The sequence below is a fragment of the Sus scrofa genome, chromosome 2 (assembly GCF_000003025.6).
Source record: "Sus scrofa isolate TJ Tabasco breed Duroc chromosome 2, Sscrofa11.1, whole genome shotgun sequence".
In the NCBI taxonomy this organism is placed as follows: domain Eukaryota; kingdom Metazoa; phylum Chordata; class Mammalia; order Artiodactyla; family Suidae; genus Sus; species Sus scrofa.
Window position 1 is genome coordinate 25,746,832 of NC_010444.4, and position 25,777 is coordinate 25,772,608.

Sequence of the window (25,777 nt, forward strand, 5' to 3'; positions counted from 1 at the left end):
AGATTTGGCCCTAGGTCGACTTGGTTTTGGAGGCCAGCCCATTGATAATCAAGGCCATGTGCAAGCTTCTAAAAGCAGTGATTGCTGAGTTGGCTTGTGACTGCTAGGTAGAGTTACCCAGGTAGAGGGAGGAACAGGACCTTCCAATCAAGGCCAGCCTGCACAAAGGCAACATGTTGTGTGGGCATGTGTAAGTGTGAAGCAAGGAGGGTAAGGTGAGGCAAGGTGGACAGCCTTGAAGCCACGCAGAGGTGCTTGAACTTGGCTGTGTACACAGAGCCCAGCTGCCTTTCGCAGGGAAGGGCATTATCTGAATGTGCGACCCACTGCCCATTCACAAAGGCTGGCCGGTCTAGCCAGGTGCATCCCCGCCTCCACCCCCCATCCCCCCGCCCGATAGGGAGATTGCTGAGGTCGAGGTGGGGCTCTGAGGTTCTGTGGGCTCTACACGGATACTTCCTGGCCCATCCTGGAGCTAAAGGACAGGGGCTGGGGGATGCCAGTGGCTTCCATGTTGGAGGTTCAGAGTGACAAGTGCTGGGGCAGAGATCCAAGGTCAAAGTGCTTATTTTATTAAATTGCCCGACACGCCAGCGGCTATTTTTCTGATATTTATTGATATAGATTTTTAAGAGCTGTAAGCCACGTTTTATGGACTCAAGTTTCCTCCATGCTAAAACAAGTGCTATCCCTCTGCAATCACCCTTCCAAAGAGAGAAACATGCAAGTGGCTGAAGGGAAAAAGAATATCTGAGAAGGCTAGAGGGAAGCATGATCTTTCCAGAAAACTTGCCTGCTCTCGTGGTCTAGATTAGAAATGAGAAGTGCCTCCTGGCCAGAATCTGTTCAACTCAGGAGCACTGGGAGGAGGAGCACAGAGCTTCCTGACTTGTTCTCCCAGCACCGGAGAGATGCTCTGGAAATGCCTTGCGTGGGAGGGAAAAAGCGAAGCAAAGGACTCTCACCTGTCTCTGCCCTTCTCTCTCAGGTTGGGGTGGCGTGTCCTCCGCGCCAGCTTGGTTGATCTCTGTGTCCCATGCTGGCTCCCGAGGGCAGCTTTTCTCATGATGTCCATTCAGACAAGGCAGTCTTGGGGGCCCTGAGATTCGGTGGTGGTGGAAGGGTGGAAGGCTTTGGAGGGGATAGGGTGAAGGAGACAAAAGGGTGGGCTACGATTGGGTTTGGAGGAGGGCACAGTGGGAATGAAGACACGGGCCACCCCCTGGAGACGGAGCACACAGTAGGAGCTCAATAAATGCATGCTACACGTTCCCATTGTGGCTCCGCAGGTTAAGAACCCAGCATAGTGTCCATGAGGATACAGGTTCGATCCCTGGCATTGCTCAGTGGGTTAAGGATCCCGTGTTGCTGTGAGCTGTGGTATAGGTTGCAGGCGCAGCTCAGAGCTAGCATTGCTGTGGCTGTGGCATAGACCGGCACCTGCAGATCTGATTCGACCCCTGGGCTGGGAACTTACATATGCTGCAGGTGCAGTCCTAAAAAAAAAAAAAAAAAAAAAAATGCATGCTTAAGTTACCCAAAGAGCTGCTGCTGTGTGAGAACCAGGGGCCTTTCTACATGTGAAGAAGCTGTTAGAGTCCCAGTCGCTTCCCCTGTGACTCTGGCTTACTGAGTCCTCTGCCTCTTTGCCCCTGGAGGTTCTTCACTTGTGTGATCATTGAACATCCCTCGCGTGTTCTGACAGCGTCACTTTGTCTCCTCTTGGGTTGTTGCTGAGGCCTGAAATCCACCATTAGAGAGTCATCTCTTTAATAATTGCTGCTGGCCCCCATTATAATGCGAATGCATTTAAGTGGGAAAAAATGCACTTGTCCTATCAGGAATGAAGAAAAGGAGCTTGTATTTGGTAGGTACCACCACATTCTTTACATCTGTTTAGAGTGAATCTTTAAAGGTCGCTATGGTGTGTTTCACAGATGAGGAAACCAGGAGTCAAAAGGCACAGGAGAGCTTGTGTGGCCAGCTCAGGGCCCTTTCCACCACCCCACACAGCTTCCTAGTGGGTATCAAGCAGCCTAACAGTGGGGAAGAGGAGGAGAGGGGCCCAGAATCGGGGAGGTTGGGGAAGACAGAGCCATAAGGGTCACCCCTGGTTCTACATACTAACCAGAGAACATTTTGTCTGACCTGTTTTTCTTTCCTCTCCCGGGATTAAAACAAAACCAAATAAAAAGGCTAAGCGGGGACAAACTGGGTACACACAAGGTCTCAGCCTCTCTTAGAATTCCAGTCCTGCAGCCCTCGTAGGTCAGTCATTGTGGGCCCTGGTCTTTCTGGTCGTCATCTGCTTCCAAGCCTGCTGGGGGGCAGTCAGCTCATGAAACATTCAAGACCTCGCCTCCTCCTGACTTAAATGGGAGCAAAGGGGTGCGCACATGCTCCCACTTGCACGGAGAGCAGGGTGTCTTGACTCCAGGGCTGAAATGTGCTGGGAGAAGGGAGTTGCCTAAACAGACAAACAAACAAAAAATAATAATACATTTGTATTTGTTCTCCTGATGAAATTGCATGTGAGAAAACTCTACCCCAGGATGCAGCTGGAAAGGGAAGAGTGATGAAGAGCTTGCCTCTAGTCCTAGGGTCTGATCTCAGATGGAAAGAGGCCCCGTGATCAAGGGAAGAAAGGCAGAGGCAGGAGGTGTGGGTCTGACCATTGCACCTACTTGCTGTGGAACTGCCGACAAGTAATACTTCCTCTCTGGATTCAGCCATGGGAGCAGTCCCTTCCCAGCTGGAAAGCACACCCCGGGCTTTTTGAGCACCCTTCTAGTTTTAAGACCCAGACTAGGAGTTCCCATCATGGCTCAGTGTTAATGAATCCAACTAGGAACCATGAGGTTTTGGGTTCGATCTCTGGCTTTGCTCAGTGGGTTAAGGATCCGCCGTCGCCGTGAGCTGCGGTGTAGGTCACAGACGCGGCTCAGATCCTGCATTGCTGTGGCTCTGGTGTAGGCCGGTGGCTACGGCTCCAATTAGACCCCTAGCCTGGGAACCTCCATATGCCATGGGAGTGGCCTAAGAAATGGCAAAAAGACCAAAAAAAAAATCCGGACTAGGATTCTGCTGGTGATGGCTGTGTGTATACAAATAAGCATGGATATTCCTCTTTAGAAGAAAAGAAAAAGGGAAGAGGATCCTGGGAACGTGTGTGTCGGGGTTGGCAGCTAGGTCAGATCTGCTTTGAATTAACACTGGTTCCACACTGGTTTCTTGCTAGCGAGAGGAGTTCTGGAAACACGCTCTTGGTTGTGGGCTTCATGGCTGTTGGGTGTCCATCAGCACGTGGGCAGGGGGATGAGCTGAGAGAGGGGTGCGGGGGGGTGGCTGGTCATTCCCAGGTGAAGACATCTCGGGGTGGGGGAAAGGCAGAGACAAAGGAAAGGGGGGGGGTGTTTCTTTCCCTCTCCAGGCAAGGTTTGCAAGCTTTCGTAACTCCAGCAATTTTTAATTTAAAACCAAGCAAAGCCTTCAGTGACTTTTAATGTGCCATGGTGTTTGCCAGCTCCTGGAGATCAGCCAGTCTCATTACTGTCCACCAAGTCCTGGATGTTTTTCAATGGGCAGGCTTAGCTGCTCTGTCAATGTCATGGTGAAAACCAGGCTTCTTCGCCCTGAGAAGTGGCTGAGTCCTAGAACCCTGGATGGGTGGGGCTGGTAAAACCAGAACCTTCCCCAGGGTTCAGGAAGTCCTTTGTGTCAGGAGTCCTTGGAAGATGTTTTTCAGAGCCCCCCTGCCCAACCCTGACACCCCTCTCTTTGAAGGAGTCAGGATGGAAGGAAAACAGGGAACTTATGATACCAGGGAGAGGTGACGAATAGCTGGGTCTGGCCACAGGTGGGAAGAGAGCCAGGTGGATGTATGGCCCATGTATCTGCTGGTCAGATTGTTTCTGGGGACATATTTGCTCCTGGATGGTGTAATTGAGATGGACTTACAAGGAAGCCTAAAGGAACCTCCATCCCGCAGGGGGGACCCTAAAGCCCCACCCCTACCCCCCAATCCTTGCTGGAGGGAATAGAGCATTGGTTCTCAAATGTGAGCATGCACCAACATCTCCTGGAGATTCGGGAGATCTGGGGAGCGGCCTGAGAATTGGGTTTTCTAGCATGCTCTCAGGTGACACAGAGGATGTTAGTCCAGGGACCTCACTTCAGAAGCAGTGGACCAGAGGTAGGGAAGGGGGAGCAGGCATTCCTGACTGTGCTATGATGAGCATCTCTACTCTTTTCTAAGCACCAGTTGACATTTTCTGCATCCATTCAGTGAAACTGGATCAAAAAGCCACAGGCCTCTAACAGCTGATACTCAGCGAGAGCCCCTTCATTGTCAGACATTGTTCTAAGCACTTTACATGGGCTTGTTTAAAAAGCGGCAGCAGGGAGTTCCTGTCGTGACTCAGGGGTAACCAACCCGACTAGAATCCATGAAGACATGGGCTCAATCCTTGGCTTCGTTCTGACGGCTAAGGATCTGGTGTTGCTGTGAGCTGTGGTGTAGATCAAAGACACAGCTCCGATCCCGAGTTGCTGTGGCTCTGGTGTAGGCCGGCACCTGTAGCTCCGATTCATCCCCTCGCCTGGGAACTTCCATGTGTCTCAGGTATGGCCCTAAAAATACAAAAAAAAAAAGTTGCGGAAAATTATGAGGCAGTAGAAATATTATCCCTAAACTGTAAAGAAAACTGAGGCTCAGAGCAAAGAGACTTATCCCAATTGAGTGGATATTAAATGACCAAACTGGGATTCCAGCCGAGATGATGGGGCTGTTACTTGCGTGTTCCACGCTTGCCCATCTGGGTTCTTGTTCTCTTATCTGAGACACACACATATCTGATATTTACACATGCACAACTGATTTAACCACCATAGCATATCTGGTGGGAAAGAAAACCAATTCCTACATCTCCTGTATCTGAAGATTCTGGGGGCTTATACTTAAACCTCCTGCTTTGATTTCCCACTTCCACTGATTTCTCCTCCTTTCCACATCTCACCTCCTCTTCATTCTCTGTCCTCCTTAGCATGGAATGTACCCCTTTTCAACTAAGTCCTTCCCTCCCTGCCAAAGTGTCCCTGACTTAACACAGTGTAAGTGCCCATCAGGGGAGTGGGGTGGAGGTGGGGTTATCTTTCCACACAGCAAAGTCATGTTCTACTGTATCATAAAAGAAAGACATGCCAGTGAGGGGGAGGACAAAATTTAGGAGTTTTAAAACAAGAAAGAAAAGTCTCCCATCCCCAGAGTTCCTGTGGTGGCTCAGTGGGTTAAGAACCTGACATGGTATCCATGAGGATGCAGGTTTGATCCCTGGCCTTACACAGTGGGTTAAGGGTCTGGCATTGCCACAAGTAGCAGCTCAGGTTGCAGATGCCACTTCGATCTGGCATTGCCATAGCTGTGGCCTAGGCCTGCCGCTGCAGCTCTGATTCGACCCCTAGCCTGGGGGCTTCCCTATGCCACAGGTGCAGCCCTAAAAGAAGAAAAAAGGTCTCCTTTCACCTACAATCTAATCTTGAGAAGGAGCAGAATATGTGACCCCCCCCAAAAAAAAAGCCAGTTGGTGTGTGGGTTATTTTAAGGTGAAGGCAGTCAAGACCCAGCAGACTCAGGAGACACTTTTTAACCTCCCCCTGAACTCCCTAAAAGAATTTAGAAGGCCTATGCCAGGAAGAGCACTGTTACCAAGAAGAACTTTTTCATTGGACAGACTTACCTGTCTTCCTCCCCTTTCAAACCCCAGACCCTCGGCCCCTTCCTTTGCCCAGGCTGGCAGGTAAACCTCGACTGCTGACTGCCTTTGAGGCTCCTATTTTTATAAGGCTCAGGGATGTACAAAGTTAAATTTCACTGTTAATCTGTCTTACGTCAATTTTTTTTTGTTGTTGTTGTTTTTTTTAGGGCCACACCCCCAGCATATGGAAGTTCCCAGGCTAGAGGTCGAATCAGAGCTGTAGCCACCGGCCTACGCCAGAGCCACAGCAACACCAGATCCGAGCCTTTTCTGCAACCTACACCACCGCTCACGGCAACACCTGCTCCCCAACCCACTGAGTGAGGCCAGGGATCGAACCTGCATCCTCATGGATGCTAGGCGGGTTTGTTTCCACTGCACTGTGATGGGAACGCCATGTCTTATGTCAATTTCATGATTAGACCAGTCAAAGACTCTAGAAGGGAAGAAGGGAAAATTTTTCCAGCCCAATAATCTCAAGTCTGGTTTCTCTGAAGTAATCATTGCTAATAAGAATTTATGGAAACTAAAAATTTAATAATAGGCATCTATGTTCTTAAAAAAGAAATCTTTTGGTGGCCCCCAACCCTTGGGAATCTCTTACCAAACTTGTTTAGTTCCAGTCTCTCCCTGCCTTGCTGGGGCCACCCCCCCTCCACCACCACGTCTTTCCCCAGCTCCCAAGACACCCCTCTCAGTTTCCCCTGCAAGGGAATCGGGGTGCTCTGTGTGTCTTTCCTCCTTCTTCAGATCTTGCCCTGTGTCCTAGCTTTTCACCACCCAAATGCCCAACCAGATATCTGCTCAACAAAAGATAATTCTCTTTCTAGAGTTAATTCTGCTTCTACCTCTTAACTAACAATCCAGCCCCACCCTGCCTCCTTCCCAGGCCTGCCTGCCTCCTTCCCCAGGCCCTGCCCAGGTCATAAACAGATAAAATACAGCATCACCTCTCAAAGGGCTCATAGTCTAGTTTGGGGGCGGATGAGGTCAAAAAATCCCAATGGTGCGCTAAGTGCCCAAGAAGAACGGATAAGACTTGATGGAAGAACAACAGAGGAGGTTCCCCCTTTTCCCCGAATAATAGGAGGTGACTGTTATTATTACTTCCCACCATATACTAATAATGGTGATGAGCACAGAAGGTTGAGCTGAGTTTTTAGGCTGAGTTCATCGTGGCTGCTCTGTCAAGCCTTTTAAGTGCGGAGTAGAGTCTGGCCGAGGGCCTCTCCAAGGACAAGACTCCATACTTGTTAGCAGCTGTTATCTTCTCCACACACTTGGAGACGGGTATTACTTTCTGTATTTTCCAAATGAGGAAGCTGAGCCGAAAAGGCTAAGCAACTCTTCCCACGGGAGTGGGATTGCCGTCCAGGCTGGAATCCAGAATTCACACTTTTCACCAGTGCTTCTTGTGGGCCTTCCTTCCCTTCCCTAATGCCAGGTGGTCTGAGCCCTCAGATGCCCAGCATTGTGCCAGCCTGCTTAAGGTCCAGGACCCCAGGGGACTCCTCTGCCGCACCGTACACCCTTCATTCTGAGAGGCAGACCTGAGGGTCGGTTTCTATGGCTGTTAAGCTGAATCATATGAAATTGCCAATAGATAGCCCTCTGGACTCATAAAAATTGGCAATTTCCTGTGGGTCACTCCAGTACAAGGGACCCGATGAGTTTTGAGTGACCTTGTCCCCTTGGCTCTGTGTTTCTGGGAGCAGGACTTTCAGACCATCTCACCATCTCCCTGCCAGGAGATGCAGGCTGAGGAGAAACGAGAGACAGCACCTTGGCTGATGGCTTTTCTTCCAGGGAACCAGACCCAGGGCCTCCACGCGGAAGACCTTGTCAAGCCCCTCTTGGTTTTGATTCTCAGCAGCCCCCAAAGGCGAGCTATATGGTCTGCACTTTTAGGTTCTGTCTCACCTCGGTCCCCTTCTCACGGTCCTATGACACTATATCCAGACCCAAGAATAGCAGCTGGCACTCTGAAATTCTCTTGACCAAGCAGCCTAAAAACTGCGGAGGTCAGCAAGGTGTCATGAACAGTGGAGGCAGTTGGGGGGGAAAAATGCAAGTCTTTGCCTGGTGGAGAAATTTTCCACATGTGAACCATAAATCCCCCTTTCCGGCTTTTGGCCAGAGTCAGACTTTCCCAGCGTTGGTCGGATATTCCCCTGGTGGCCTGGAGAGCAAACCCTCAATTCTCTCTTCTGTCTGCCACCAGCTGCCATGCCCTGTCCTCACCTTCTCAGTCAGTCTCCTGGAACAAGTCAATCCTACATAGTATCTTCCCTTCCTTACATCTCATTCTGTTTTCTACCGATGGTGAGCTGGCTTCTGTCCCTGCTTCTGTATTGAAACTTTATTGCCAGGTCATGGAGTTCCCGTCGTGGCGCAGTGGAAATGAATTCGACTAGGAATCATGAGGTTGTGGGTGTGATCCCTGGTCTTGCTCGGTGGGTTAAGGATCCGGTGTTGCCGTGAGCTGTGGTGTAGGCTGGCAGCTGCAGCTCCAATTTGACCCCTAGCCTGGGAACCTCCGTATGTGGCAGGTGCAGCCCTAAAAAGACACACACACACAAAAAAGAAAGAAAGAAAGAAAGAAACTTGATTGCCAGCTCAATAAAGACCTCTTTGTGGCTAAAACCAAGAGTCACTTCTTTTCCTTTTCTTGCATGACGTGCAGGTGCTTAGTTGAGAATGCTGCCATGGGGATGCTCCTCTATAGAGGGTGAATGTTCTTAGGGGGAAATAGTAGCTTAAGTGGGCATGTTTGGATGCTTGACCTGGGAACTGTCAAAAATACAGTTGAATCGACTTGATAAGATGAATGGCAGCGTTAAAGGACACATCACATAATCCTGTTTGTTTTCTTGGAATTCTTACTATATGTCTGGAATGTGCTAAGCATTTTGTTATTTTATTTAATATTCACACCCACCCTTAGGTAGGAAACATTTTTATTATTTCTCTTTTATAGATGAGACAAGGAAGGCTTACAAAGGTAAGTATGATCAGGGTCTTCCAGCAGGTAAGGGGAAAAGCTGGCCTTTGAATCTCCGTCAGCTTGCCTCCAGGGCCATGCTTTTTCTTGACCACTCTCGGGTATTCCTTGTCATCCCCTCTTACTGGGGCTTCTTAGCGATCTCTGCCTGATTCTGTGGTGACCTCAAGACCCCAGTCTTCCTTCATGTATAGACTTTGTCCCTCTGAGGCAGATCTTCTAAAGCAGACAAGAGGAAACAAGCTTTTTCAGATGGACAGATGCCCTTGAGAGTGGAGGCCAGGCTTTGATCTTTATTTTTTTCATGGGCAGCATCTTCCTGCTTGAAACCAGAAGGACAGCTGGCTCCCAAGCTCCTTGCACGAGGACCAGGCCAGCCTCTTCCTAGTGCAACTTCATTGTTATTGTTCTCTAATGAGAAATAGATTTGATTATAGCAGCTAGAATTTATTTCAGGGCCTTGTTCCAAGAACCAATTAAGGATTCCACTTTGCCTTAAACTAATTCTAGTATCCTCATCTATTTATTTTGAATTGATGGAAGGCTAGTGTCTGGACTAATGTCTCAGCAGCATCTTGACCTAAACTCCTCTCTTTTCTTTTCTTCTCTTCTTTTCTCTTTTTGTTCCTTTGTGGTTTTTCTAGAATCCTTTTTAGAACTTTGCATATGGAATAAATGTGGTCAAAAGGACTCTGCACTGATTTAAACTTACAGGTGAGAGGGAGTTCCCATCGTGGCTCAGCGGTAACAGAAACCAATTAGTATCCATGAGGATGCAGGTTCGATCCCTGGCCCTGCTCAGTGGGTTAAGGATCTGGCATTGCCATGAGCTGTGGTGTGGGTCACAGACACAGCTCACATCCCGTGTTGCTGTGGCTGTGGTGTAAGCTGGCAGCTGCCGCTCTGATTCAGTCCCTAGCCTGGGAACTTCCATTCGCTGTGGTGTGGCCCTGAAAAAAATTAAATAAATAAATAAACTTACAAGTGAGAGAATATAACTTACTCTTAAGAACTTAATTCCTTTTCCTGCTGCTGACCTTTTAGGAGGGAGAGTTATCAACCATCCTATTCTTTAGGTCAGAACTTGAGAAACAAGCTTTGCAGATGGATTTTTCTCAAACCTTCCTGGCTCAAGAGGCCCTCTGGAAGGTTTAATTTTTTTCAAGGTAATAGAGAAAGTGAGAGAAAATATTCTGGTTTTCTCAGGATACACAGTCACTCTGCACGTTGGTCAGGGACAACACTGTGACGGAGTTTCTCACCCAGCAGCTGTGCCTGTGGATGTGTGTTGCGTGGAGAAACCGGGCTCCAGGAGAAAAGGGAGCATTAGTTTTGATCCTTCCAGAAAGATGAGTTTTCTATTATGGGGAAATTCACAGGTGATTTACTCTTTCCTGTTAATTAATAAATAACTAGAGAAAATCTGGAGTTTTCCAAGAATAGTTCAAATCAAGAGAAATGGCTGGGCACAGCTAGGAATGGCTGCAGTGTGGGCACGAATTCTGAGATCTGGGCACATTATTTCCTCGAATTCTTCCTCCTCTCCTCTCCTTTCTCGTGGCCATTGTTTATTGGGTGTTTACCGTTCATTAAACATTTTGCTAAGCAATTTATTGTACATGATCTCATTTAATTTTCACACAAGCGTGCAAGAGAAGTATGACGGTTGTCACCAAATGACCAGTAAAGAAACGGAGGTTCATAAAAGTTAAGTCACTTGCCCCAGACCAGGCAGGAGGGAAGGTCGAGCCGGAACTCAATCCCAGGTCTTTCCGTTCCAGACCTTGACCCAACCATCGCATTGTACTGCTTCCTCACTCAACGCGTTCTGTTCTTCGTCCCCAGGGACAGGATGAGAACGTCCGTCAATGTCGTGGGGGACTCTTTTGGGGCTGGGATAGTCTATCACCTCTCCAAGTCTGAGCTGGAAACCATTGATTCCCAGCACCGAGTGCATGAAGATATCGAAATGACCAAGACCCAGTCCATTTATGATGACATGAAGAACCATAGAGAAAGCAACTCTAACCAGTGTGTCTATGCTGCACACAACTCTGTCATAGTAGATGAGTGCAAGGTACCTTTCCCATTCATGGATATTGAGACCTGTATATAATAGTGCATGCTCAGTTTCTTACTGCAAACACAAAAGCCCTGCATGGATTCTTATCGTATTTATTTTTCTAAAGAATCACGTAACTCAAGCTTGTGCGAGTCCCAGATCATCCAACTCTGTGTCTAACGTGATAGGAAATCAACACGTCTAACAGTGAAAGAGCCAATCAGTTGCTTGTTTCGTCCGTGTGATAGAAAACAATCATTCTGGTTCCCCCACCCACCCACTCCACAAATTCAATCAGTTCTCTTTGAATACTGTGCTCAAGAATTTGTGGCTTTTAGGGCTTTCCTGGTTTCCGACTCTTCCAATCCTCAAGTGAAACACGAACAGAAATACTCAGAATCATATGATTTATGGCATAAGTATTCCGCCTTGCTGAATATCATGTATTGGTGGAGAATGTGCTCCCATAACTTTGTGCAGCTTCGTTCTCTCACTTATTTTCGTGGGAAGGTGAGTTTTGATCTGGCAGTGACTTTGCTCCAAAAATGGTGAAGTATTTTCAAGTAAAGAATAACTCTCCTTCAGGGAAATTATCCATAGATGTCTTTTAAACAACACCGTGTGTCAGACACTGCCTGGCAGCACCATCTTTCCTGAAGCATGGATGTTCTGGACTCTTTTCCAAGCTGTTGAATGCTTAAGTCTTCAAGCTTGATGGGCTCTGTCTAGCCTTCATTGTATCTAACTTACATTGTCAAAGACCGTGTGTCATGACCAGAGTGAAACAAACTTGGAAAAACCCTGGCAGGTGATTGGGGTCAACTTTGGGGGTTGGGTTGCTAAAAATGGTTCCAGGCAACAACTGAGGACAATCTGAACCCAACACAGATTTCTGATACCTTTTTGACTCTTGTTGACAAGATCTCATTTAATAGTTCATTTCTCCCTGCATTTATTTCTGGGTCATTCCGCATATACGTCTTGGCTTCTGCCCAGGCAACTAGGGATGACCCAGAAGCAACTGTCTTTATTGGACTGCAGCTTAGGTCCAGCCACCATCTTTGGCTCACCCTCTTTGTACCAGCTACCTGTGTGGGTACACCAGGGCTCTGATGCAAATTAGAGGGGGGGCCCCACCCATCAAGAGGCAATCGCCTAAATTAATTGACTCAGGGAAAATGATTACAATTGTTGGAAATTCAGATGCACCTAAATGGTACATACTCCATTCTGCTGAAAAGTTAGTGTTTCCCACATCTAAAGGAATGTGCTGGATTATTCCCCATCAAAATGTTAGCTTTGGTCAACAAGAGTCAGCATTCCATGAAATGGCTGTATGCCCTGTTAATGAGTATTTATTGTGTGCCTTGTGGGGTTTAGTTGAGCACCCCCGTCTTATTCCTAGGACTTCCTATATTTTAATTATTAATCAAGTTTTATTGAGTGCCCATAATCTGCAAAGCCCTGAATTTGGCATTGGAGGACAGCAAAAGGAAGGTACAGTTACATAGAGGAGATATAACTTGATCCCAATTACTGCCATACAAGGAAAACTAGTATTATGAAGCAAAATAAAATTATATATGTTATATATGAAAAGAATCCTAATGGTTAGTTACCTTTGGTATGGCCCTTTCAGAGCATCTCACAGGCTTCTTAATATTGTATAGGATATGTTTTGAAGAAGGTATGTAGGTGTGGAGATACCTTTAAAATTCAGACTTTTTTCCTTTAAAAAACATGACGCACATCAGGACACATTTGCTTCATTTTTAAAGCAAAACAGTTCAAGCCCTAAAGGGAAATATGAGTCAACTGCCCCTCTCATTAGGAAGTAAGCCCATAAGGAGAGAGGCAATGTCCCCATATGTCCCCATTTATCATTGCTGTGCCCTAAAGGAGTACCAGGGATGCAGTATGCTCTTCAGAAATATTTACTGAGTGTATCCTTTTAGCATCTTGATCTTGTGCATTAATTCAGAGACTTTTTTTTTTTTTTTTTTTTTTTTTTGCTGGATAATTCCATAGAGATAGTAGCTCGGTCTCTCTAGGAGACTGACCACCAAAGCAACCACCTGCAACTCATTGGCGAATGTGTATTTAGATGGTCCAGTGGTGAAACTGAGCAGATCATGGAAATGATGAAATGGCCATATTGGTTTAACAACTATTCTGCCGTTTGCATTTTTTAGTGAAGTGATTGGGTTCAGCTCAGTTGATAGGTGAGGCACATTGACCCTGTTGGCTCTAGACCAATTAACTGAGTTGACACCAAAGTGCAGAGGAGGCAGCCAGGGCTATGGAGATGAATTTTCGAGCTTTCCCAGAATATCTGAGACACATTTACTTTTGTCTTTGAACCTCCTTATGGTCCATTCCCAGTCTCGCTGCTTTGAAAACTGAGATGGGAGCCTTCAATGCCTACTGCCAGTCCTCTCCCCTTTTTGCTTTTCTATTACCCAGTGTTAGAACAGAATGGGGTAGAATAGATTGGGGTGTAGAGTCCCCCTTTCCTTAATCCAGCCAGAAAAAAGGAAATGCCAAAAAAAAAAAAAAAAAAAAAAGGGGGAGCGCCTGTCGAGGCACAGCAGAAATGAATCTGACTAGGAACCATAAGGTTGCAGGTTCGATCCCTGGCCTCACTCAGTGGGTTAAGGATCTGGCGGTGCTGTGAGCTGTGGTGTAGGTCGCAGACATGGCTCAGATCCTGCGTTGCTGTGGCTGTGGTGTAGGCTGGCAGCAACAGCTCCGATTCGACCCCTAGCCTGGGAACCTCCATATGCCGCAAGTGCAGCCCTGAAAAGACAAAAAACAAACAAACAATCAAAATACCCCGCTGTCCCAGCTACTTTTGAAACACAGGTCCCAGTATTTGAAAACAACAATCCCCCCACCCCCGCCTTCCACACTGAGTTCTGTCTGGTTTCCAAAGGCACCACACTGTGATTTATAATTTGGCACAACTATTGATCTGGTTCGTCACTGAAAGCCAAACAGGTACATTCAAGGTCATGGTGAATAGGCAGCTTGCTCCAGGCAGACAGCTTGTCCCTGGCAGCCTTTTCTGACAGTTCACTGAAGGGGAACAAATTTGCTGTCACTCTGGTCATACCTCTAACCACTTTAAGCATTGTTATGTCATGTAGGTCTGTCTATTTTCAAACTCTTGCCTTGTAATCGTAGCTTGAAGTTAATGCAATTTTTTTTTTAAATTTTAATCAGAATAACTGCATGTGATGCTGTCATTGCTTGTTGCATGGTCTTTCTTTTTTAAAAGATGTGGGGATCTCATGGGGACTGGAGGAATGAGCGGTTTACAATTTTCATTTGCTTGGTTCATGCAAAGCCCTCGGTTTTCTGTTCCTAGCATGTAGTGTGTGTTCCTAATGCATGCGACTCACTTCCACATGGGTACGAAGAAGGTCAGATTGCTTTCAAACATTGCTGCGTTTGTCATGTCTCCATATCCTAATGCTTCCATAAATCCAGTCTCTTCATTATGTGGAATATCAGTCGTGGGTTTAAGTTTGCACATGACCTTGAGGACAGACAGATGGAAGGTAAGCTAGGAAAACGACTTAGAAGAGGAGGGAAAAAGCCTCCCATTCCGTGTAAGGGTTCAGTTCGCTCAGAGCCAGGGAAGCATAATATGGACAATCTGGTGATTACAGTTGATTAATTAATATCTGCATCGAATTAATTTGGATATGCCTGTCACAGATCTCAGGTTTTTAAGGCCCTCCTTTCCTTTTTTAATGTTAAAAGCCTGGGTAGCTTATATGACAGAGCCAGACCCTCATGATTTCTGATTTTAAAATTGGATGTGTTGGCGTTTTCACTGTGGCACAGTCGGTTAAGAATCTGACTGGAGTGGCTCGGGTCGCTGTGGAGGTGTGGCTTCGATCCCCGGGCCAGCACAGTGGGTTTTAACTGTGACTGTTTTTTGGTCACAGCTGCAGCTCAGATGCGGGCCCTGGCCTGGGAACTTCCATATGCTGCCTGTGCAGCCTTAAAAAAAAAAAAACTTTGGAGTTCCCATCATGGCTCAGTGGTTAACAAATCCAACTAGGAACCATGAGGTTGCGGGTTCGATCCCTGGCCTTGCTCAGTGGGTTAAGGATCCGGCGTTGCTGTGAGCTATGGCGTAGGTCGCAGATGGGGCTGTGGTGTAGGCCGGCGGCAACAGCTCTGATTTGACTCCTAGCCTGGGAAGCTCCACATGCCGCGGGTGTGGCCCTAGAAAATACAAAAAAAAAAAAAAAAAAAATGGATTCACAGAAAAAACACCTGGCCTCATTGCAACTGAATCTTTCACGTGCATGAGTAGAACTAGATGCCTAGTTCTGGAATTTTTTTTTCCCTCTGTGGTTGTTTGGAGTAGCACCGTGTCTTAAAGGCTGCATTATTGTATAAGGGGTCAAGGGGTAATCAGACACCCTCACAGCCCTAAATGCATAGTAGAAGTTATTTCTCCCCCAACTCACAAAGTCTCTCTAGTCCTTTAATACCCTCCCCACAAGGCAAATATATATATATATATATATATGTATTTTTTAATGCTCACAAATCCGCATTAAAAGCCAAGACCAAGCTCAAAATCGTTTAGGAAGGAACAGCATTTAAAATTCACCCTGAAGTAATGGAATATGAACCTGGGCCTGGTGCTCCTCCACATGACCCCGGGGGTGTGTGTGGGGGGGTCTGGTTCATGGCCTGTAAGCTGGATGTTGGTGATAATTATTTCCAGGTAACTCTGGCAGCCAATGGAAAGTCAGCCGACTGCAGCGTTGAGGAGGAAGCTTGGAAACGTGAAAAATAAAGATATGACTCTCATCAAATTCTTGAATAAACTCCCCAGCCTATCTTAAAAAGAGGATATAAACAAGCTTTCTTTAAAAAGAAAAAAGCATATATTTCTATGTTTACTTACTCTGTTAGCTGAGGCTTAGAAGGTCCGTTGCGAATCAGTGATAGGCACGGTGCTGTGTCTTTGCCAAATAATGCTTCGTAACTGTCTAATTTTCTCACGTGTATTATCCTTTGGATGCTGCTGGAGGAATCAGTTTGAATCGAAGACACGTTCTTGCCAGCTTCCCTTTTCTCTCAAGATGCAGAACTGTGGATGTTCTTTTTCCCAGGAGACAGGACTGAAGCCGTGTGGCACGTGCCAGGGTTTTGGAATCATGAGCAGACACCCAGTGTGCTACTTCTTCCAGTGTTCTCCATGCCTCGCCTTGTAATGCACAAGAGATTCTGTTGGAAGCCTCTAGAAGTAAATCCCCTTAAATGTCTCATAGCATTTGCCCTGGTGTTGAGTAAAAGAAAGTGTCTGTCGCAGGGAACTTGGACAGTTTGTCTTCTGTACACTCTTTAAACTAAATGCTTCAAAGAGCATTGGAGTGGGAGCCGCACTCTTAGAGTTAGCGGATCATGGAACCCTCTGAGCCTCTGCTCTACCCCGTCTCGTCTACGGGCATAATTGTTGGAATTTCAAAGTATGTTTCATAATTGGGTCTAAATTCGATAATGGATTAGGATGCAGTTTGCACATAACTGCTGTATATTGTGGCAGTTCTATTTGCCTATAACTGCTGTATATACTGACAAAAGTCAGAGAGCACACTCAACATACCTTTTGACCAGATTCAAAGCTGCAGATTTGTTTGTGTTTGGTTTTGCATCACCTGGCGTAGTCGAATCAAATGAGGTTATTTGATCTATGCTTCCGTTTCTTTGTTTCATCTATAAAATTCTTATTTGGGTTTCTACCCTTCAAGAAAGGCATTCTTAATTCTCAAATCATTTCAATCATATTCTCATCAAACTGGAAGGCTTAATCATTGTATCCTCTTCACAGAGGGAGGACAGTTGTGTGGGCTGCACCTCTTTTAGTACTAATCTCTTGGTAAAACCAAAATGCTGTTAGTTACCTAATATGTAGAAAGCTTCTTGTTCTAGTATATCAAAGCACCTAAACCCAGTTCCAGGACACAGTTGGAAGCAGAGCCAATCTTCCTCCTCAGTCTTCTCCGTGAAAAGGAACAGAAAACAAACACATGCAAACTCCTACAAAGGTGACGTTCCCATGGCAAGGTCAAGGCTGCCTTGAGCCATGAAGTAGGAACAAAGGATGGCTCTGCAGAATTTTACAGATGGAATCTTTTCAAGGCTGTGAAAGGTGGAAAGAATACATAATCGAATTAGCACAGCGCCTTGCAAGCTGTAGGCACCTCCAAGGGACATTGTTTCATGTCTGTCCTGTCATTTTCTACTGAATAACCCACAGTGTTTTCCCAAGGTTGCTGGCTTTGGGAGTTTGCTAAGGACTTGAACATGAATCCTTGAGAAATCAAGCACATTTAACTCTAAGGAGTGTGTAGAACCTTGGTCTGAGAGGGAGTCGGGTGGTCATCTGAGGCCAGCAGATGGGCAACAAGACATTCATGGATAATCATGGAGCCCAAATTCTCGAAGAGAAGATGCTTATAGACTTCACATACCCTTTATTACCTGCTCCTTGTGTCTTTTCTCTTCCAAACCAGATACCTTTGGAACATCCAAGAGACATGAAATTCTAATAGTATTGTCTCTTAAGCCCTAGTTACTTTGGGAGACGAATCACTGGAGAGCAGTATTAAGCAGCTTTTTGCTGTTTAAAAAAAAAAATGGCATCAGTCTTCCTTTTCATTGGCTGGCTGGTTGAAAGGGTGGCTGAGGGTGTGCTGAAATGTAGTAACAGAAAAGTGCATCCTTTACAGCAGATGCTGTGGGTGGAAGAGACAGTTCCTGAATTTAACTATGAAACTGTTAAGGAGGGTCTTTAAGTGGTGCTCCCAAGAGCTTTTTTATGATGAGAAGAAGGCTCTAGGCAAGGCACCTAGGAGCTTGTGATTTTGCTTGTCAAGGTCAGCTTAGCACCTGTGCATGCCGATGTGTTGTTTGAAGGCGTGGTCTCAGGATCATCTCCCTAAGACTCTGCCTAAAAGTCTTCCTTCTTCCCTTGTCTTCAGCTTTTTCCTAGTGATCGAGTTAGCCTGTAAGTATATAAGAGAACAAAATGTTCAGAAGAAACTTGGTGCACAGCTTAACAAAGCAAGTTTTTTCTGGTTTGAGTCTGTATGCAATAAGTTTCCTAAGAATGTACTTAGGAAATCAATTTGTCTGGAAGTCCAACAAAATCATAGTTTAAAAAAAGGAATCTCTGAAATTCAAGACTAACCTGAAAATCTAAAACGTATGTAGAGCTGACATATGAGTGTGTCCTCTGTTTTTGTTTTTTGTGTTTTAGGTCTTGTTCATTCTTCCTATGCCATGCCCATTGGGATTTTCCCTGCCAGGCTATGTGCCATAAACAAAACAAATAGATCCAGAATATACCTCTAACCTCCTTTTTCTAAATAGGATATTACAACCTATCAGTTATATGCATAGATTTATTTTAATAGGTCCAACACAAATATGAATGCTTATAACAGTCCATTAATTTTTGATGATGCATAAATATTATACATGTATACAGACATGGCAGGCCAGATACATACACTGCATCCTGTAAGTTTTGTTAGGTTAGGGCTTTGGCGACACTATCTTTTTTTATGGACTCATTTGATATTTTTAGGCATCAGAATAGTTTCAGGAGAAAACCAACTAAGTAGACTCTTATTCTCCCCTTTGTCATTTTCATCCTTTGGGAAACCCAAATGGCATCATCATCATTGGAATACCTACTAAAATTCAATGAATCCAATCCAATCAGTGAAAAAAGGGGCTTACCTTGCAAGGTAAAGCCTTACCTTAGATCTCTGAGGATGTGCCTCCCATGCGAAGAGCATCAGAGAATCAAGGCAGTCATCTAGATGGTGCAGACCTTCCATATAAAACTTCAGATGACAAGTTCTGAACCAAGTAGCTACTAGATTCAGTTTTTGCTTTTCATTGGGTGTGGAAACTCAACCTATGGTCTCATTGCCTGCAGAAGTTACCATGTTCCATAAAATACAAATATTTACCTCTCTCTACTCATAAGCTTGGATGTTCATGAACGGCTAAAGAAAGGGTGTCAAAATGCCTAGCATTTGGGTATAGACTGGTGGAAGCTGAGAAAGGCTTAGGGGAAATTCTGTTTACAGGAGATATTCTCCTGGTAGGTATGGGTCAGGAATCCCAATGACCGGTAGATCAGAGGACTCGTGCATAGAGAAATATATCCTTTACAAGTGTATATCTAGTCAAGAAGCCCTTTTGGAGTTGAGTAACTTGCCTACAGGGTCCCCAAAAGGATACCCAATCCTGCCATGTTTTGGCAAATACCACACTTCCTTTTGTTCCAAATAGCAAAAGTTACTGTACCATATTTCATTTTTGTCTGAATCAAGGGTTCTGTCTGTGCTATATTTTCCATGCAATGAGCGCCAGACAATCAAGGCAATCGTCTAGATCATGCAGATCTTCATGATCTGAATCAAGCAGCTGTCGGGAATACAGCAAAGAACCAACTAGGTGCCCACATGTTCAGAGAGAATTCTCCATAGTTCTTCCTCTTGCTAAGCAAGCCTCGGCAGCTCCTGCCTGGTGTGGTGACTAAATGCTCAGCACTTACACCCAGTGGAAGTGGCTCTTCCACGTCACTGCTCTTCAACACTCAGGGCTGTGCTGTTGCAGGGCTTGCTAGTTTGGCTTTGCTTACTCTCTAAATGAATTCATTTCAAGCCAAGAAAAAGGACCAAGTGAGATTTTTTTCAATTATTGGAATACTTGTTCTTTGAAGATATTGTGGTCTAGGAGCCTAAAAAGATTAGGTTTAAAAGCAAAGAGCCTGAAGGAGTTCTGAAGTGAGAGTCCTGTAAATCTAGTTGTCACAGAAGATGAATGGTCTTATATCTGGTCATTTCTGGCTAAAACCAAGAAGGTCCACCGAATGCCAACCCTGGCAGGTCACACGGTAGGCAGATTGGTCTCTTTGGATGGAATACGTTTAAAGCTGCTCAGGCACTAGTTGTTTATGATTTTTCCAAAAAGAAAACCCAATTTCGGCTCTTCCTTTTCCTCTCTTCTTATTCCAATGATCATTGTTGCCGCTTAAGAGACAGTATAGTAAGTGACCATCTGAGTTAGTACAAGGCTTGTTTTTAGAAAAGATAACAGAGCATCTTAGTTGAGTAGTATCTAGTTTCATAGCACAACACAGTTAATGCAGGGAATGACATAAAGATGAGAAATAATGCAGTTGGGTAGAGGTAACTTTTGACTTAGACTCTGCCCGTTTTTATCATGGAACTTACACAAGTCACTTTCCACCTGAGCCCCATTGAAGAAAAGTGAAGGACTCAATGAATGATTAAATTCCCCTTTCAGCACTAAGACACCATGCTATAATGATCTCTGCTTTAATTTCTTCTTTCATAACAGGCTTACTACTATAAAAATATACTTATTTATATTTTAAGTCATAGGCGCCCATAAGAGTGAATAGTCAGTTTGGAAGACATTGAATTCAAACCTCTCTCTTCTTTTGATACTTGACAACAAGCTTGGAAGATGGCCATGTTCATTTCGGTGTGTGGGGATACAAACAAACATCCTTTTATAAAACCGCCTTTTGCTAAGGCACTGTCCTAATAGAAGTAGCAGTTCAGCTCAGGGAGAGATACTGCCAGAGTCACCATGAGGGGCCAGGATGGGTCTATAACCTCCCACAAGGTCTTGCATCATTCCTGCTGTAGCGACACAGCTGATGCTGAATACCTGAAACACACAATTTCCTCCTAAATGGTCCTAATCACCAACCCAGCATGGGAATTTGGGAGCCTTTGGCAAATAATCTTGAACATGCTTATGAAATTTGGTGCAAGACTTACACAATAACAGCAACTCTCTGTAAATACCTTCTCTTTCTACCTGTATGCAGGCACGCACATCCACGCATAGGGTGGGCCCTGGGGCCAAGTCTTTTCTCTGGGGAGATATGTAGGGATGTTTGATGTTCATTTGCAGATGTTCCTCTTGGTTTGCTTTTATGGTGGCCACCACATCCCAGAGGGAGAAGGTCTGTCTTACAAGAGTGGCATTGTATTGGTGATCATTGCCTTCTTCAAGGCCCAGAGTTTCTAGGGTGGATAAAATGCATGGTCTGTCTGCAAGGTGCATGTCGCCAGCCATGGCCTTTGAACAATATCTTGCACATTCTGGTACCTCTGTAACGGACTGCTGTTTGCATCCTTGCTGTTTGTCCACATTTCTGCTAAATACGGAATAGGTTTGGTATTCATGTACTGTAAGCACCTTTGTTGCCAGAGAAGACTGCAGCTCTGCAGATCTGGGGGCGAGAGATGTAAAGCTAGTGCTAAAAGAATTGGCTTAGTTCTTTTGTTGGTTTGTTTAAATTTTTAGTGCAGAAGATCTGACTTCTGTACTAAAGAACATCACGAAGAAGATATTTCTTAACTGACCTAGATAAGAACATACAGAAAAGCAAGAGAAGCCCTCAAGTTCTTATCTCATTCACTCTCAATAATCTCCTAAGTAATTACTGATCAGACCTTTTTTTCCCCTATGTCTGGTCTTGCCTCTCCTTCTTAACTCTGGAGCAAGTATCCACTTTGATATTTTTTTAAAGTCCTTCTGCTTGTTACAAAAGGCCCTTTTATGCTGAGGATAAAACCTGCTTCTGGAACAGATCCCTCTGTCTGGCAGAGTCAGCCCTGGACCTACAGCCCTGGTAGCGACAGGTCTGTTCCTCTTGGAGACACCCCCCTACACCTGGGTGAGTGTTGGAACATAACGGCTGACTGCTACTCTTGTCATTGTCCCCCGTGGAGCTGGGGATGATGCAGTGGGAGCCTTGCTCCTTCTGGGGCTCTGTTTCTTCTCATGGCAACCATTGAGCTTGCCTAGAAACAGCCTGTTGCCTTTGGTAGGAGAGAAAGGCACACACCAGCCAAGGAAGCTGGTCTAGCATGTCTCTGAGGTTTCGTTCCCATGGAGCAAATTCTCTGAGATGTAGGATCAGAACATTGGTACTCTGGTTTGCTTCTCCAGGAACTAGGAACTCATCCCTTGGCATCCAGATCCTTCCATAAATGACCTTCACTCCCTCCCTTCCTCCTTCCTCTGGGAAACCTCAGCATTGCATCTCCATGTTGCACAAGACAGATCAGGTTATCTGGTCACTATAGATCTAGATTTGTATATAGAAAACTACTTTTGTGAGGATTTTTGTATATTGTTTTTCTCTTTGTTTTCTACAGCTTGAGGGGAGAGCTGGCACACGGTGAATCTAATCTGATCTTGCTGCCAGCAGATATATTTTGGCTTCCTGGTAAAAATCTATGTGATCAGGGATAATATATTGCCCTCTGATCAGTATTGCACCCCAGACTCACTGATTCCTCCAGCTCAACCTTACACTCTTTTTAAAACAAATCCCTGGGTCGTCTTTGCTATTATTTATAAAGAGCATGAGAAAATGTATTCGGAGTCCTGGAGAGTCTATGTTTCCTATTGATTTAGCCTTTAATGATGTTACAGGTTTGTATCTATTCTTCATAAACCATAAAGAACTCAGTGTAGACTGAATTGATCTATTTAGTATCTGTAATTTTGCAGACATATTTTCATACAGTATTTTCTATATAACCACACAGGTAGAATTATAACTACATAGAGCACAGGACATCTCTACAGCAATTTAGAGCTGTCCGTTGTTTCCTGAGCATACAGCCACATTTGAAAATTTTAAGAACACACTTCTTTGTGACACAAAGAACAAAATGACCATCAAGAACAACAAATCACTTCATCCCTTAGCTGGTTAGGATATGTATTTCAGTAATTCATCTTTTTAACCTGAGGAATGGTGCTGACTCATGTTTGACACCAGGCCTTGTTTTTCCAGCTAAGCTTTTTTCCCCGGAAAGAAGGAAAAATAAAGTGATAATAGTGGGATCATTTCTATGTCAGAATTTCCCATGCCTTCCTAGTTTACAGGAAAATTAGCTTAGTACAACTTTCAGTGGCAGAGATTGAGGGCGAGGGCTCAGAAGCAAATCAGGACAGATTTGGCACTGTTCCTTCTCACCAAGAAAATTGGCAGTGTAGTTGTTGCATTGTTAATAAATTCAGCACATATTTTTAAGAACAAAAATATTAGTACCGGCCGTGAAGCAATACTCTATCACTGGGGCTTAGAGTCACATCAGAATTGTTTAGAAGCAGCCCAGATAGATTCTGTCCTCAGGTGAGTAACAATCCATGTAAATTTCCCCCAAAGGCGATCACTAACCACTGCAAAGACGGGGGGTGGGGGGTGGCGGGGTGTCTTCCTTCTGCCAAACACACTTTCTGATATGGTTGTAGGGCTATAGTATTTTTGCTATGTTTTAGGAAAATAGTTACATAGAAAGTGTACAGGTGTGTATTTGAACCCACTCCTCAGTAAGCAAACAGATTAGATGTGCCCTCAACTGGCAACAGTTGTATCTGTGGTTTTCAAGTACAGATAGCTGTCAAGCATGAAGTTCTTGTGTGCACACAGTAACACTTGGTTCACGCATGAAGGACAGTGCCTATGCACTTTGTGTAGCTATAATGTAGGTATCTGTGTAATTTCAGTGAAATGGTATATAGATGTATTGTAATTTAATTTAAATGCCATTTTTGGCTCTTAATCTAAGTGCAGTAGACTTGTTGATGGATGTTTTGCAAACCCTTCTTAGATAGCTCGTCGTGAATCATTTCTCCTCTTTCTTACTGTGACTTGGGAATGTATATCGGTGAAGAATTTATCTATGAATCCTTTGTATCGATGATTATTTGAATGTCTGTGTGTGTCCAGTATCTTTGTAAATATGCAATTCAGGGTAAGGGAGGGTTGGCTGTGTGTCATGATTCTTATGGAAAGGTCACCTGACACCTCTGTAGAGCACAGTGAATGCAGCTGTGGAACTTTGGCTTATCTAGGCTTAGGTAGAGTTCGAATGAGAATATTTATCTACAGCCCTCCTTCACTTGGTGGAGTGGGCTCAGAGAGAGGAAGGGCTGGTCTGCTTCTGAGCATGAGCTTGTCAGCCTCATGTCATTAGGTAAAGGTCTGTCTCTTTGGTTGCCAAATACTGGTCATGATGCTCATGACATAAAGGTTCTGAAGAGCCTTGTCCCCTTGAGTCAGGTACAAGAAAGACATTCACTGACTAACTGCCAAGCAGGAGAAACCCCACAGAAGCACACGTTTTGGCAGTAAACTGCACAGTTGTCTCTAGAAAAATAGAGAAGCACAGGAATGGTCGGTGTGTAGCTTTGGGGTTGCAAAAAAAAAACCAATTGATGAAGCACAGATCCCACATATGTGACGGGACTAGGACCTCTACCTAGTAGGCTGTGTGTCCGCGTGTCTCAAGGGGCTGAAGATGAGGTTAATTAATACATTATATATTTGCCTCTCAAACACACATTCTCATTATCACTAAGTGGACCGCTGAGGGGTCTATAGTTCCTGGAACCCCCTTTGCCTCCATAAGGACAGAGAAGAATGGCCAAGTGCAGCTGGGACCACTGAGTGCCCTTCTCTTTTCACGAGAGGAGCAAAACTTGGGCGATCCTCTGAGGATACAAAACACGTTCATTTTCAGTGGCTTCTCCAATGAATGGAGAGAAGGGATGTGAATGTGGGCAGGCACATGTTTTCTTTTTTCTGAAAAATGTGGTTTCTTCAATTCCTGTCAAATTCAGGATAGAAACCTTCCTGAAAGCAAGCTAGCTTTTAGGCGGAATCCCCTCTGAAGATTCTCATGTGTCCAGAATGAAAGATAAGAATAATTGTTTCCCTCATGTTTCCCAATCCCCATTCGTCTAAGGTCATGTCACTCAGAGCATCTATAGCACATAGTGTTTAAAGACTAATGAACGAAAAAAAAAAAAAAAGAGATAAAAATGTCAACTAATTTGGGGGTGGTTTTCTTCTATATGGTACTAGGAAATGCCTTGGTGGCAAAGCACATTTTGAGTAGTTGAAATATTTTGTTTTCTAAGCTTTCTTACAATGTGGACTGATTACTTTAACATGTGTAAAATAACTGTCATGTGTAAAATAACTGGATGTTCTTTATATACTGGAAATAATCTGTAAATCCAATATGTCACTAAGTGTTTTAACCTTTATGTATATATCTCTCATCAATAAATGTGGATTCCAATTTCTCTTGGTTGTTGCTTCTTCTTTGATTCCTATTTTAACTGAGAGCTGGTCACATAGTAAGTGTCTCCAAGTGTCCCTTTTGGAAAAAGGGATTGGGGATTGAAACACACGGTGTTTACTTGGCTATTTTCTGGGAATCCTGAATATGTGATGGTGTGACACTTTATGCCATAAAGTTATGAATTGGACAGAAATGATGTATTATCAAAATGATCCTTGCGAATCAGCCAGTATGGATTGTTTTGGAGCTCCTGAGCTCCAAATCTCAGGAGCTTGAAACAACTGAGGTTGATTTCTTACCCATGTGATATGCCCATTACAGTCTGGGCATCACTGAGGGGCCCTACTCCATGCCACCCTCACTGAGGGAATCTGAGAAGAGACTTTCGCCTCATGCTTCTGCACTTCCCAAATGCAGGAAAAGGCGAACGTGGCAAATACTACACACACTCTTAAAGCTTCCTACCAAATGTTGTGCACCTCACTTCTCCTCTTTCAGTGGCTGGAACACAACACATGGCTCTACGTCAAGAAATCAAGAAAGGAGGACAACCTTACCAGGCGCCCAGGAATAAAACTGGAAATAGTTGGTGAATGGCTTTAGTGACTATTAGGCCATAGAAATTCCTTATGTCACTCATGAAGGATAGTGTACAAGTCTTTCAGTAAGTCAATACAGCAAGTTTTTTTCTAGGATTGGAAAAATCATTGCTATGGAAATAAGTGACAAGCATATTCAAGACGTTATTAAAATCTTATTTACAAAAATA

General features: G+C 44.7%; 1 protein-coding gene across 6 annotated transcripts in view; it reads left to right on the plus strand.

Annotated features, from left to right (window-relative positions):
* The window catches only part of SLC1A2 (solute carrier family 1 member 2), a 167,949-nt gene extending 142,940 nt beyond the window's left edge, over nt 1–25,009 (plus strand). For 5 of the 6 annotated variants that reach the window (XM_003480708.4, XM_021085278.1, XM_021085276.1 and 2 more), the window contains exons 10-11: nt 10,600–10,831; nt 15,564–17,936. In XM_003480708.4, coding sequence (XP_003480756.2) covers nt 10,600–10,831; nt 15,564–15,635 — 304 coding nt within the window. In that variant the 3' untranslated portion in view covers nt 15,636–17,936. Of the gene's footprint in view, nt 1–10,599; nt 10,832–15,563 lie in introns of all 6 variants that reach the window. The other variant, XM_005660995.3, reaches the window with a different exon arrangement.